Genomic DNA, 14,232 nt, shown 5'->3' on the forward strand with positions numbered 1-14,232 from the left:
ACAGATGTGGCTCCTAAATTTTTGTGCTTTCCTGATCTGCCTCCATTTAGTTTGCCAGAACACTGTATATCTCAAACCGTTGCAATTTTTCATCCTAAGTAAAATATTTATTTCATTTTTTCATTTCTTTTCCCATCTTGGTGAAGTTTATATCCTCCATTCTCTTTCAGACATTTACTGTCGACATGCAGTTGCAGACTAACTTCTCAATAGTGGAAACAGTAGACCAGGGGTGGGCAAACTTTTTGACTTGAGGGCCGCAATGGGTTCATATAGTAATTCATCCCCCATAGTAATTAATCCCCCATATAGTAATTCATCCCCCATAGTAATTCACCCCCCCTATAGTAATTCATTCTCCATATTAATTCATCCCATAGTACTATTCCCCCCCAAGTAGTAAGCCAAGTCTCCCCTGTGTCAATTCACTTACCTTTGCTCCGCGCGTTCCTCTCGCCGTGTTCCCGCGCCGTTCCGTTCTTCAGGGCGGACTGTGAGAGGAGCCTAGCTCCCCTCACGTTCGTCACGCTGCCCCGCCTACACACATCCTGACAGCCATCCTGACAGTATCACGCTCCACGGGCTGGATTAAAAGGTCCGCCGGGCCGTATACGGCCCGCGGGCCGTAGTTTGCCCATTGCTGCAGTAGACCATACCCATGCAATGGGTGTCGGCACAGCCGCTTGTAATCTCTTCAGCTGCGGTACATGTGACAAGCTGACAATACAGTGTCCACAGCTGGGAGACAGTTGTCACTCTTTAACAGGAAGTATCTGAATAGGGATCTTTATGGCAGGATCACTAGATATTATTCCAATAAAATACTGAAAACACCTTTGAAAGCTTATAAGAAATTTTAGTGATTGGTTTATATTTACTTTAATGCTGAAAGATATTCAGGTGGATATGAGTAGGGAAAGGAAGTCTTCCCACATTCAGCATTGTCAGAGAAGATTTAGGCCCTGTTGACATTACATAACGTGGAATCAAGGGTAGAATTGTCGCAATTCCAAATTACGGCAAAATGTATGACTCATGTTTGGGTGCTATTATTCTTAATGGTATCGCAAATGCCGTGCGAATCTGCAGTGATTGTCACACAACAGAATTGCATGGCAGTCATGGCGAAACGCGCCTTTAAAAATCGTGCTAGGCTTGTCACTCAAAAGAAGCAGGAGAGTCATGGTTTATGGCACACACCATGCCATTTCTCCAGAGCACATGCGCCGGTTATGTCACCGGCTGCTGCTCTGTGGAATATCTCCTGAATGGTGCACAATGCTGTATAATTCCTGAGAAAACGATATTTTAGATAAACCATCTATTATCCCAGGTATTCTACAAGTGAGTTCCTGGGTCTGAACACCCACTGAGGCTACTATAAAAGAATTCCACTCGAAAAATAAAGCTGAGAGATATTGTTGTGGGAGTATCAGAGACATGTAGGAAGGCAAGGGCTGACTCAACCCACCAGGCTCCATTCTAAAGCAGGACATACTGGATTGAAATCAGCAGGGTCCAGACAAATTTTGATCCATGTATGGACAGGGAGGTTGTACAGAAGTCAATCTATCGCCGCTGGATCAGTGCTGCAGGCTATAGCCTGCAAAGCTGATCAGTGTATTCTAACAGCAGGGAATTGGCTGACCACCCAAAATAGACTCCTTAACAGGGGCAGACTGACCATTTAGCCACTCAGGCACTGCCCGAGGGCCCGGGATCAGTAGGGGGCCCCATGAGATGCCCCTGGTACCTTTCATAGGCTTTTTTGGGTGTGGTTTGAGTATGGGTGAGGACACAGGGGCCCCATGATTTCCTATTGCCCGGGGGCCCCATGGGTTGTCAGTCCGCCCCTGCTCCTTAATCAACACATCTGCCTTCCTTTCCTGTGGCTTCTTCTACATCTATGTCTTTCTTTGTACCTATTGGGCAGCCAGTGATGGTATAACTCTATTACCTTACATGTTATTCCATTATCTTGTAGGGGTATCAGGCTCCATTCTCGGCATCTTACTGATTTACTTCTGAGATGTATACAACCAATACTGAAATGATCACATTCCCGCTTTAAATGTTATGTTAATTTGAAAAAAAAAAACCCTGCACCTATAGAGTAGGAATAATTGCGTGATTATAAACCTTCATCATAGTTTGTAAACTCACTGCCCTGTTTGAAGACGCCTTTATATTATTCCAGCTGAGCCAACTTAAACACCCTTAATTGAAGTTTTGGTTTATGAATAATTTATATTAGAATATCAATGCTGATATCACACTTTTCTTCCTTCTCAACCTGTTATTTTAATAATCTGCCTATAAAATATTTTCCATTGAAGTGTTTAATTCATACCTCTGCTATGAAATTGAGCTGTTTAGCTGTTTTTGTTGTTGGTTTTGGAGATAAACTGTAATCAGTATAAGTAATCAGTATGCAGAATGATGCCTGATAACATTCATGAGTAATAAACTGTACATGGTATTTACTCAGAAGCTGGATAGAACATTTTCTGCTCTCATAAAATCAAGATTTATTTAATAAAGCAAAGGCGCAGGGTATCTCCTAACAACCTATCCACATTAATCCTTTACTGTTCTGAGTCTGATCCGAAATCTGATTGTTTTGCTTTATGCTATGACAAGGATGTCCTTAACCACTTGCTGTCCAGGGGAATTATTTCAATTTTACACCCATGTTAAAATTGGCCTTATTTGCTAGAAGCCTACTTCGAACCCTCTCAGACTTAATGTTTTCTAAAAGCAAAGGCACTGGAGAATAAAATGATGGCTGTTGCCTTTTTTTATGTCACACGATATTTGGAGATCCGTTTTATGAAACGCAACTTTTCAGGAAATAATACACTAAAATGAATTTTAGTGTACACAAACAAAATATAATTTACAAATTTTGGTAAAAGATGATGTAAATAAATGCCAAACATGTCAAGACTCAAAATTGCATGCCTGTGAAATGGTGACAAACTACAGTAGAAAGGCAGCACATTTGTTTCTTAATAAACACTTTGAACATGAGAAATATAAGGCGGCACCATCACTGCAGATCGCAAATGCTCTTTATTGTGTTATGAATAAAAATTACAGATTATATCCCATTGCTTATGCGTTTCAGACTGACATTATTATTATACAGGATTTATATTATTATTATTATACAGGATTTATATAGCGCCAACAGTTTGCTCAGCGCTTTACAGTATTTCGGGAGAAAATACAGCAACAATACAGTTCAATACAAGGGGGTTAGGAGGTACCTGCTCCTTGGAGCTTAAAATCTAGGAGACATGGGCCTAAGTCATGACTGATGACTAAGGACCATATAGGGCTGAAAGGCGTGGGGATCTAATCTGTAGCGTTTATCTGTGGCACAATAAGGAACATTTGCGATCTGCAGTGCAAGTGCCGCCTTATGATTCTACATTGAAGGATTGGCTAACAGGAGCCTGCAGCGAGCACCACCACCCTCCAAGAGTTGTTAACTAGAGTTGCGTAGCGGTGGGTCTTCCCTACTGGCAAACTATGCTACCTAAAAAATTTTCACAGGTGATGCTTTAAAAGCCTTTTATATGTTATTATTTTAGAGCTAATCGTATCTGATAGCCCTAGAATTATTGCTCTCACTTTGATGTTTGTGGCAATCCCTCACAATTTGTGGTGCAATGATGGTTTACATACAGGTGCTGGACTTAAGTGTTTGCATTGGAGTGAATGTATGGGGGGTGCTTTTAATTTTTCTTTCAGTTATTTTGATAGAATTTTTTTACAATTTTTTTTTAAATCTAGTTTATTGCTATTACATGGGGGCTAACAAGCCGTCCATGTGATAGCTTTGGGCAATTGACAGGCACTTGAAGACATCGTTTAAAGCATTTATTAGACCCCCAGTGTTTTCCCTGCCCAACCCCCAATGTCTCCCATGCCCTCCAAAGCAGCTAAATGAGAGATTTTCTTTAAAGTAGAACTATAGGCAAAACATTTTTTTTCATATTGGATAGAGTAAGGGAGGGTAATAACCCTTGTCAGTTTTTTGTTTCTTTTTTACCATCTGTGTATCATTAGGGAGATTTATCTTAAAGTGGTTGTAAAGGCTCAAGGTTTTTTTACCTTCATGCATTGCATGAAGGTAAAAAAACCTTCTGTGTACAGCAGCGCCTCCAGGCCCCCTAAAACTTACCTGTGCCACATTTCGATCCAGTGATGTGCACAAGATCCTCAGCTCTCCCGGGTCTCTCCCTCCTATAGCAGTTGCCATTTGCTCCTGCTACTGTCAATCACAGCCAGTGATCCAATGAAGAAAACAGGGGCAGGGTCAAGTCATACTCCATGTGTGAATGGACACACAGAGCTGCAGCTTGGGAGCGCAATAGCAAGCAGCTTGCCCTAGGCAGGATGGAGGGGCTGGAGCACCGACAGGGGACCCAAGAAGAGGAGAATTGGGTCTGCTCTGTGCAAAACTATTGGTAAGTATAGCATGTTTGTTATTTACAAAAGAAAAACTCAAACCTTTAATATTACTTTAATTTACCTTAGTTTTCTGTTCAATAGCCAAAACAGGAAGTGAGAGGAAATCCCTGCAAATTAGGGGAATGCCTTGGGTCCCCCCAGGTCACCAGAACAAGTGTTCCCATTGGAAGATTTCCCCTCTATTACTTTTCTGGGGACAACCCAGCTGGGGTTTTCTTCTACGTTCGCTTTCAACAATAACAGTAAAGAGGACAAATAGAGAGGGGGTACAGACAGCAATAAAAACCTAATAGGCGTTCGAATCCATCTCCACTCTAGTGAAAAAAAAAAGGTTTTGCTTTCAGTTATACTTTAATAGTAATAAACTAGGACACATTTATTGTGATCTTTCAACAAGTCAAGGTCATTTTGAGCAGTAAGGCCAGGAGCTGGGTTCAGCGGTAACGTTTCTAGATGTCTGGGCTGTTTTTCACATTTCATATTTGGTCTCTTCCGTGTCATTATGTGCTAAGGCATACAGTGCAGAAGTACTTATTAGCATGAAAACAATCCTGAATTTCTGCCTTGGCTGAAATCAGAGCTCAGACTTTACCCTGTGATTATGTGCTGAGTTAGTAACTGATTTTGGTATTGGAAGTGAACGAAGCATTCCAGCATAGTTCCTGCTTGTGCCCTTTTTTATCATAAAAGCAAAATACTTGTGTATACCCTACTGTTCACTGCCAGCACACAGTACTTGTCATCACTTCACCAACATGCTCTTCTATATTCAGCCCATTCAACGAACAGGCACAGGATATGTCCAGTCAACTATGAAAAATGAACAATTTAAAACAATTATTAAGCAATTTGACTTTAAAGCTAAGCTCTGACAACTTGATAATCCTCCCTTCCAGTGGGGCTACCTCTGCCTGTTTTTTTAATTGCCTTGCCTCTGGATTTTGCTAGACTAGACACTTTGGGGATAGTGCCTGGGAATGCCATTCCAGAACCCACTGGGTTCCACTTAGAGCACTTTCCAAACTCTGGGTAACAAGTTAGCCAGATTCAAAGCTGCCAGTATTGCCTCAGCGCTTGTTCTGTCTCAGAAGAATCACTCCATGAGTAGGCCGGTTGAGCCCAGCACCAGTGAGATACCTCTTTTGTATTGGTCACTGGGCATCTGCCAAGTCCTCAGGCAAGCTTTCTTCTGCATAAATTTGCACCCTTGCTTTCCAGATTGGGGGGATGTCTGCTAACCTTTGTGGATGCTTGTACAGGTTGCATCTCAGGTGCTTGAGTGCAGAAGGTGGTATCCCAGGGCTACAAAATGGTTTTTGCTCCCTGCCCATTCCTTGGTTTCTCACCTCCAAACTTCCTAGGTCTCTGTGCAGATCACCAGATTTCCATTAAGCCCTCTTGCATCTTCTGTCATTGCCCCGTTTCCTGTGGCAATACGCAAAGTTCTACTCCAATCTGCTCACTGTTCCAAAACCAAATGTCGGCTTTTAGCCCATCTTGGATTTCAAAACTTTGAATTTCTTCATTTGAGTTCAGAAAGTCTGCATGGAATCCATCAGGTTTGCCATTGCCTCCCTTCACCATGGAGACCTTTTGGTTCCTGTGCACATCAAGGATGCATACCTGCATCTTACTAGCTCATTAATATTTTCTTCATTTTGTTGTGGGGTCCCTACACTACCAGTTCATGGCCCTGCACTTTCTCCTTTCATGTGTGCATTAGATGTTCACCAAGTGCTAACCCCAGTACTAGCCCAATTGTGCTCTTGTGGCACCCCCATTGTGGGATATTTAGACAACTTGCTGTTGAGGGAACAACCCTTTGGACTCTGTCAGACAAATTTGACTATTCAGATGTTGCAGAGGTTTGGATGGTTCCTGAACCATCTGAACTTAGTGCTGGAAACAACACATCATTTTGAGTATCTGGGTATAGTCCTAGACACTACTTAGCAAGGAAAACTTATCCTCTCCAATATCCGATTTGAGTCTGCTTTGCCGTACTTGTTGAAGAACCAGAAGTTCCAGGAGATTCTCATAAGGCTTGCTATGACTTGAATATTTGTGTAAGCTATAAACAGAGCAGCTTTGAGCTTATGCAGGGCAGTCCCTCTTGGCACCTCTTAAATTCCCTCCTAAAACTTTCAGAAAGGAATTAACAAAAAAAGGATCTTACCCACCTTCACTACCATCTTGCTTTGCAGCTTAACACTTGGTTCAAACCTACAGGTGTACTTTACAGAAAGACCATTGTCCCCTCAGCTGTGTTCTGTCACCCAGTTATAATGACATCATGAACTTTTCCATACCTGATGGAATAAAACATGAGACATTTGCTCTGCTTTCATCTTCTCTGTGCGCATCTCACATAATAGAAATCGCTGGAGGGAAAAAAATAGTTTTCGTACATCCTCACCAGTTCCAGGCTCTTTCCTTTATGTATGATATATGCTGTGGTTTACCATACTAAGCCAAGATCATCCTTGAAAAGTCATAATTTACTTAAAATTCAGAATTGTTTCCAGACTACCCAGCCTAGAAATAGCTGGAGATCTCTGCTCTGCAGTTTAGAAAACACACATTTTACTCTCCATCTGTATTTTATGACATATTCAAGATGCTTTAACGAGAATGTGATCTCTTTATTATTGAGTTCATAATCAAAATTAAATTAAGACTTATTCTGGATAAACTTAGTCTGAAAAACACATTACGTGATTAGAATAGAATCAAAAGCATCTGTAAATGATATGGTATGTTTAAAGGAACTGTTCATTGGTAGTCTATATTTGGGAGTTGCAGAATGGCCCAAAGAGACCCTGTCACTGGAAGTCTAGCACATCGTCCTCCTGTGAAGTCACCCGATATCAATCTTGCTCATTAAGAAGAAGTGCAGTATTCTGTTTTTAATATCTGAATGGAGGCTGTAATGTCCTGGCAGAATATAGAGTCTGGGAGAAACACTGTCTTTCAGAAATATACAGTGCCCAACTTGTGTCTCAAAAATAGGACCTCCCGCAGTAGGAATGGTGTTGGTAAGTGGTATCTCACCACTACAATAATATAACATAGAGTATTTGATTTTCCTTTTTTTTTTAAATTAAATTTGAGGTTTCTTTTTGATAAATCCAACCTTTGATCTCCTAATTCTTAAAGTGTTACTAAACCAAGGGCCCTGCATTCTCTATATCCATTCTGCCACAGTACACACAACATGGAAATGCCATTAGTTTAGTAAATATAAACTACTAAATACCTTTTCTCATCAGCAGTTAGAGCAGTCTTGTGACTTCTGTCAGTGTCCAGCAGAGCACTGGTTAAAGCTTGTAGGAAGAGTTTTAATTTTGCTCTAGGGTGAAGCAGAACTCCTGACCTGTCTGGACAGTGCTGATCACATGCACTCTCCCAAGAAAAAAAAAAAAACTCTTTAGCAATTCACACCAAACTGAGCATGTGCAGAGTGTCTCCACAGGATATGTCTTATCAGCAGATAAGAGGGGGGCACTGGAAGAAGGGGAAGTTGAGAGAAGTCAGAATCAAACAGCAAACAATGCAGAGGATTAACACCTTAGGTTTTGCAGTGAGCATGTCAAGCATGCTTTCCTGCATATACAGACTGATTTTACTGTTGTGAGTTTAGTAACACTTTAAGTAACTGATCATCACCATATTACATCAAAACCATGTGAACTGTTTTAAAACTAGCCCTGGGGGACAGGATATTAGGAATGTTGGGCTGAAAGCCAGGCAAGAGAGTTCTGACACTGCAGAAAGGTTCCTTGGGGATTAGATGGTGGTGATGGGCCCCAGCTTGTTTCTGGTCTTGAAAGGTAAACCTTCCCGAGAGACACATGATGGATGCCATCACCAATCCACTTCTAAAGATGCTAGTAGTCTGGCTAGACCAACTTGTTTCAGTAAGGTCTCAGCTACTGACTTGGAACAAGAATGTTAATCTACCTGGCAAATGAAGGTAATTCCAAACACCTTGTGATGATAGTTCTTAGGTAAGGTTTTTTTTTGTTTGTTTCTTTAAAAGTTTAGCATAATTGAAATGTAGTTTAGTATAATAGAAATGCTCACTTTAAGAATAAGTTACATAGCCCAGCTCTTTTCACAATAAAAGACTAAGCTTTTGCTGCAGTACTTACCTTCAGTTGGGTACTGTCCCTCACAGACAATTATTTGCACCATTTGTCACCAGTCCTATAGCCACTGTCATTCAATCCACTTCCTCTAGGTCCAGGCTGTCATGGCGCTCCCACTGCTTCATCACGGCAGCCTGAGCTCAGAGTTCTGCTGCACTGAAAGGTGCTCATACATCATTTAGGGCAGAAGTACGGATTGCCCACTAGTGGAAGACCAGAAGACCTTTGGTATAAAAAGGAAAGGGGGGGATAGGGGGGTAATTAGCTTGAATCAAAAGCAGACATCCTCCACAAATCTACCTGCAGATATGGGGAATCAAAAAGTGCTGTAATTGGCGATTCTTCTGGTCCGACTATCTATAAAAACCATTCTTGCTCTATCTCTTCTTTCCAGTTTCAGCAGCTGGAGTCCCCATATAAAAATGTAATGTGTTTTGCAGAGGATAAGTACCAATAAATGAATACAAAAAAGTAATGCAGGGAAATACACAGATTAGTTTACATGTCTGTGGGTCCAATTCCCTCTGCAGAGTTTGTACGTTTTCCCCGTGTTGTGTGGGTTTTTCATCTCTGGTTTTCTTCTACAACCCAGCAATGGGAAGTGATTGATCTATGATCAAGTTGGCTTCAACATTTGTGTGTGGTAGGAGCATTAGATTGTATGGGGAGCAGAGATTGATGTCTGTGGTTCCTTCTACTCTGCACAGGGCTACGTAATATGTTAGCACCATATAAATGAGCTAAGGTTTTTATATTTGCCTGGAATAATTTAAAGGGGGTCCGTCACAAAGCAAACTACCTGTGTGAAAAGCTCTGATGGAAGTTTTTGTTTTTCTGGCTCCCATAGTGAATGGTGGTAGAGAGCCTTTTGGGCTTACCGGCACATGATTTTCTTGATCCGAGGTTAGTCTGCAGCCTGAAAGTCTTAGGATGGCAGCTTTCACCCAGTGCTTTAGTCGAGGTATTTTGGCTTGTGACCGGTTCCCCTTTAGCTCAGTTTTGCCGTATTCTCACAAGTGTAGAGACTAGTAATTGGCTGTTCCCTTGTTTTACAGAGACAGAATGCATGCCATGGAGAAACAGATAGCCAGTCTAACTGGCCTGGTTCAGACCGCACTTATGAAAGGGCCCAGCCCAAGCAGCAGTAAGGATGCACCTGGGTAAATATATGAAACCTTTTCATGTCGTGCTTACTGGCTAAAACCCAGGCCTGGTATCACTCGGTCTACAGACAGGCTGAAGGGGGGGGGGGGAGAATCCATTGGCTGAATGTGTATTATCACATAATAAGAAAAGTGAGCCAAGAGCCAATGGCTCCCTGCTAAAACAATCTAACCAAGGTATAAAGAATATTGTAACTGGTTTGCAGTTGCATTGTACATGCAGTACGTTTTGTTTTTTTCTCAAGTGCCATCATGCTGGGGGGAACGCAGCTAGAGCATATGCAGAAGAGGATTGAGTGTCTGCTTTGCATAAAAACCCTTAAAACTGATATTCATAGGAGAATTCTTAAAGGTCACCAATAGGTTGTGTTGTCAACAGCAGAAAATGTTCACTCAGTTGAGCTTCAATAAAAAGTGAAATGTCTAGATGAAATACATAAATGTACCTGGCAAAAGGATTTTTAAATCTGCTCTGCCTGTCTTGTAATTTACACAACTCTTCCACAATTCACAGCTAGGCAAGTGACAATTGGTTGAGCTTTGTGGATTGCTGTTCTCACTCTCCACCTGCTTGTTTGCACCCTCACTATAACTGTACCGATGGTTTATTCTCTCGCGATCATTTTAGTGACACAAGAAGCTTTAAAGGAAATAGTAGAGTGATCTTGGTGGAGCATTGTGGGAGAGATGTGCAATTCTCAAGAAAAATGTGCAGTTTTTAAGAAAATGAAATTACAAATATGGTGGAAGGCAAACCCATTCACATTATTAATATTTCATCTTGCATTCAGCCATGTCCCTGTTTATCCACAAGGACAACATTTTTTAAAGGACTGGGTGATGATTCAGTTTTATGATGCTTAATTTTTTCTTTTTCATGTGCACCTTTCAGGCTGACTTTAGACCTGTGTTGTGGTTCCATGTTGTAAAATATGCATTTTACTAAATTACCACCATGCATGTTAAGACATGCTACAATGTACATGTGGTGCATTAAAACGAAATAATGAAAAGAAGGGTCAGGTCCAGTTTTTCTTTCATTGCTGTGTTTTGACAGTCCCTTCTGAATGAATGGGCTTCATTATCGCAACACACAAAACATCAACTGTTAATGTGAAAACATGTTACGAACTGCTCTCACTTTTGCAATGCACTTTACATTGCACGTCATTGTGTATATAAGTGTGCACCAACACTAGTAAATATACTTTTTCATGTATTCCATTAACTTACATTCATTTTGATGTTTTTTGTGGAGATCTTCAGAAAGTCAGACTGTGCACCCCAAATTTACTAACGTCATATAATGTTTCACTTTTAACATAAAACATATAAAATTTTAAACTTACAATTTTTAAAATTTTAATATAAAACCTTAATATGTTCCTCTCCCTGAAATTATGAATCCTGTGCTGTTTACGGCTGTTATTCTTTAAATGTAGTTTTATTTGGCCATTACCAGCTTTTATTGACTGCGTTTATTTGTTCCTTCTCTTTCATATAATTCCTGCTTGCTTAATAAAACTTGGTTTCTTCCTTGCAGTTGCTCTGCATGCTTAGATAAACACAATATATGAAAACCTACATTTGCTACAAAAGAACTTAAAAATGCATGTGTTCTTTTAACTTGTCTAACAAACCCATAGCATGCTAATGTACTGGCTTCGAATTTTTAAATGGTTATTTTGTGTTCATATTTATTGAGTTTATGTACAGCAGTAATATTGAGATGATTAAGTAGGTTCTCCAGAAAAGCTTCCATACATCTATTCATAGAGGAGGACTATTCAGAAATGTACAGCCCTCAGCTCAATAGCGATTCACTAAAAACTTGAGGGCTGCGTGTTGTCACAGCTCTTATTGGAAATTATTATTATATTATTATTCCACAGGATTTGTAGCAGTTTGCTCAGATCTTTACAAAATGAAGGAAGACATTACAGTTGCAATAAAATTTGGTACAAGAGGAATCAGAGGGCCCTTAGCTTACAATCTAAGAGAAATCAACTGTTCTGGGAAGGAATGGTTATTACGTGAGGTGTTGTGGTAGATACCTATTCAGCAGAGTAATTGGGCCAGAACCATTCCTAAAGGTACTTTCAGATAATCGCTCAGGCTTTCATAGCCTTTGCTGCAAGTTAATTGTCTGCAGATTTTATATCACTAAACCACCATTTGGTGTAAAAACTGGAAAGGAAATTTCTAGTCGGTAGGTATCAAGGCATGGAAATGGGGGGGGGCAGGAGGGGAAGCTGCCCTGGGCACAGCAAAGCAAGGAGGTAGAGAATAGACAAAGGTCAGTAAACCCATTCTAGAGCATGCATTAACAGTGGGGAAGGGGTGCAGTTCTTCATCCTTGCCCTGGGTGCTGGAAGAAATTGTCCCGCTACTGGTAGGTATGGCTAGATGACTGTGAATATAAGCAACTTGATCCCCATCACTTTATACACCTCTTGGTTGGGAACCAGGTTATTAAGGGTAACACTTGGAAGCAACAATAATTACGGTATTCCTACAGAATTTTTCCTCTGTGTTTCTTGGTTAATTCATGGGAAGCAAGAACAAAGGTGTTTGTGTTCACATCAGCTAGCATAGAATATGGTTAAAAATCAGTTTAGCTTTCTTACTGACAATGTGCCGTTAGGCAGATTTCAATGTACCTCATCTCCTGGAGAGACAAGAAATACAAGGAGGTCTCCCTCCAAAGTGAGGGAAAATCCTGTCTCAGACAGCTGTCCCCAAAACAGTGGCCTCTGGCTCTGGTAGGAACTGTGACATTTTGGATGTTCTTTTAATTTATGTTGTGGTGACAATGGTCACCGGGACAAATAAAGATTGGAAATTTTCCAAGTGGGGACACAGACCGCAATAAAGTGATGAAGGTTCTAACCTTTCCTTACTTTGTCCCAAACTAAAAAAATGTTATAGCTTTAGATCCACTTTAGCCCTACATGCATTACTGAAGGTTGTCCAGCAAGTCAGCTAAGTGTCCTGGAATGAGGGACCTCACTCAATAGTATAAAAATGGCTGCCTGCTCTAAAGAGGGAAGGTGCCATGTTTGACACATCTCCAATTAGTGGATCATCACAGCGTTAGGTTTATCAACAGCTGGTGTGCCAAGTGTTGTCTGAGCAATAGTGTCAACATGGACACTTGGAGTAACAGACAGCTGCCATTGTTCCTCTGTTCCTGATTGTTTTATGGTTGTGCTGCTTACTGGTGTTCCAAAATAAACAGACCTACTTGCCCCTAAAAGACATTAGGTAAGAATAAAGCCAGCCATAGATGGCTCGAATCTCAATTTAGCAGTGACTGGCCAGGATTCGATCCATCTATGGGCAGGCTGGTTGTTCTGAAGTTGATCCGTTGATTGACTTAAAAGAGAAGTAGGGCTTTTTTTCCTCTATTTTTACTTACCTAGGTGGATGCAGCATCGGTCCCCCGCCGGCTCTTAAGTATGAGAATTCAGTGATCACATGACTGCTGATCTCTGAGTTCTCACAGGTGGTGGCTGTAGCCAGCAGTGATCATTGTATTTTGATGGCTGGGAAACCTCCCATTGTCAGAATACAATAACTCTTAACACCACAGGAGGGATTCATCAATACATTCAGTGTTAATGGGGGAATTGAGGAAATTTCTTTCCTGCAACCACGGGAAATAAAAATGTCTTAATGTGTGGCCTGCCTATAATTAATCGACTTCAGTACAACCAGCCTGGTGGATTTTTTGCATGCCATCACTGCCAGCGGCCAAAGCAGCCAGCAGTGGCCATTGTGTTCTGCTGGCCAGTAAGGCTCCTTGCCGGCAGAACACAATAGCGCTGTGGAAGGCATTCCCCCATCTACACTGATTGTGTGGTCTACTCGTGCTGGAAGGAAAGAAAATCGTATTATCTATGGCATGCCTAAGAGCAGAATGTCACTGGCCAGTGTGTTTTCATTGTCCAACCAGTGAGCTGTGAACAGGAAGTTGACACCACTGTGTTCCATAATAAAGAAAGTGGTGTCACCCTCCTGGCTGTCCTGTCTGGGAAAGGCGAATGAATCATAAGAATTTCAAAGCTTTTGGCAAATACGACAGTTCATATAAGTATGATTCAACTCCAGGATTTACCCACTCAGCTTACACCACAACCACTGTTTTTTTTTTTTTTTAATTATTATTATTGCCTTTATCACTGCAAAATGATGTTTAATATCCCTGTGACATCATCCCTTTACTCCATAAGCCTCTTGCAAGCCCAGGTCGCCAGGAGGAAACTCTGGTGTGCAGCTAATGCCATGAGTTACATTTCTCATGAGTCTTTGAGACACCTGTAGTTTTTGGTGGTTCTGTGGATAGTAAAAAGGGGTACTTGTGATCGCTGCCCACAGCCCATAGCTGCCGAACGATGGCATTACTAGACAGGTCTCTGTTGTAATTATGATAAATTCAGTCC

The 14,232-nt window shown here is 41.1% G+C and overlaps 1 protein-coding gene across 15 annotated transcripts in view; it reads left to right on the forward strand.

Moving 5' to 3' along the window:
- Nucleotides 1–14,232, forward strand: part of KIAA1217 (KIAA1217 ortholog) — a 609,023-nt gene that overhangs the window by 545,817 nt on the left and 48,974 nt on the right. For 14 of the 15 annotated variants that reach the window (XM_089693772.1, XM_089693774.1, XM_089693764.1 and 11 more), the window contains one exon: nucleotides 9,683–9,787. The exons of the other annotated variant lie outside the window; for it this stretch is intronic. In XM_089693772.1, coding sequence (XP_089549898.1) covers nucleotides 9,683–9,787 — 105 coding nt within the window. The remainder of the gene's footprint in view (nucleotides 1–9,682; nucleotides 9,788–14,232) is intronic. 15 annotated transcript variants of the gene reach the window in all.

Source organism: Staurois parvus, unplaced genomic scaffold (genome assembly GCF_062004578.1).
Source record: "Staurois parvus isolate SC_StPar_1 unplaced genomic scaffold, SC_StPar_1.0 ptg000636l, whole genome shotgun sequence".
NCBI lineage: Eukaryota > Metazoa > Chordata > Amphibia > Anura > Ranidae > Staurois > Staurois parvus.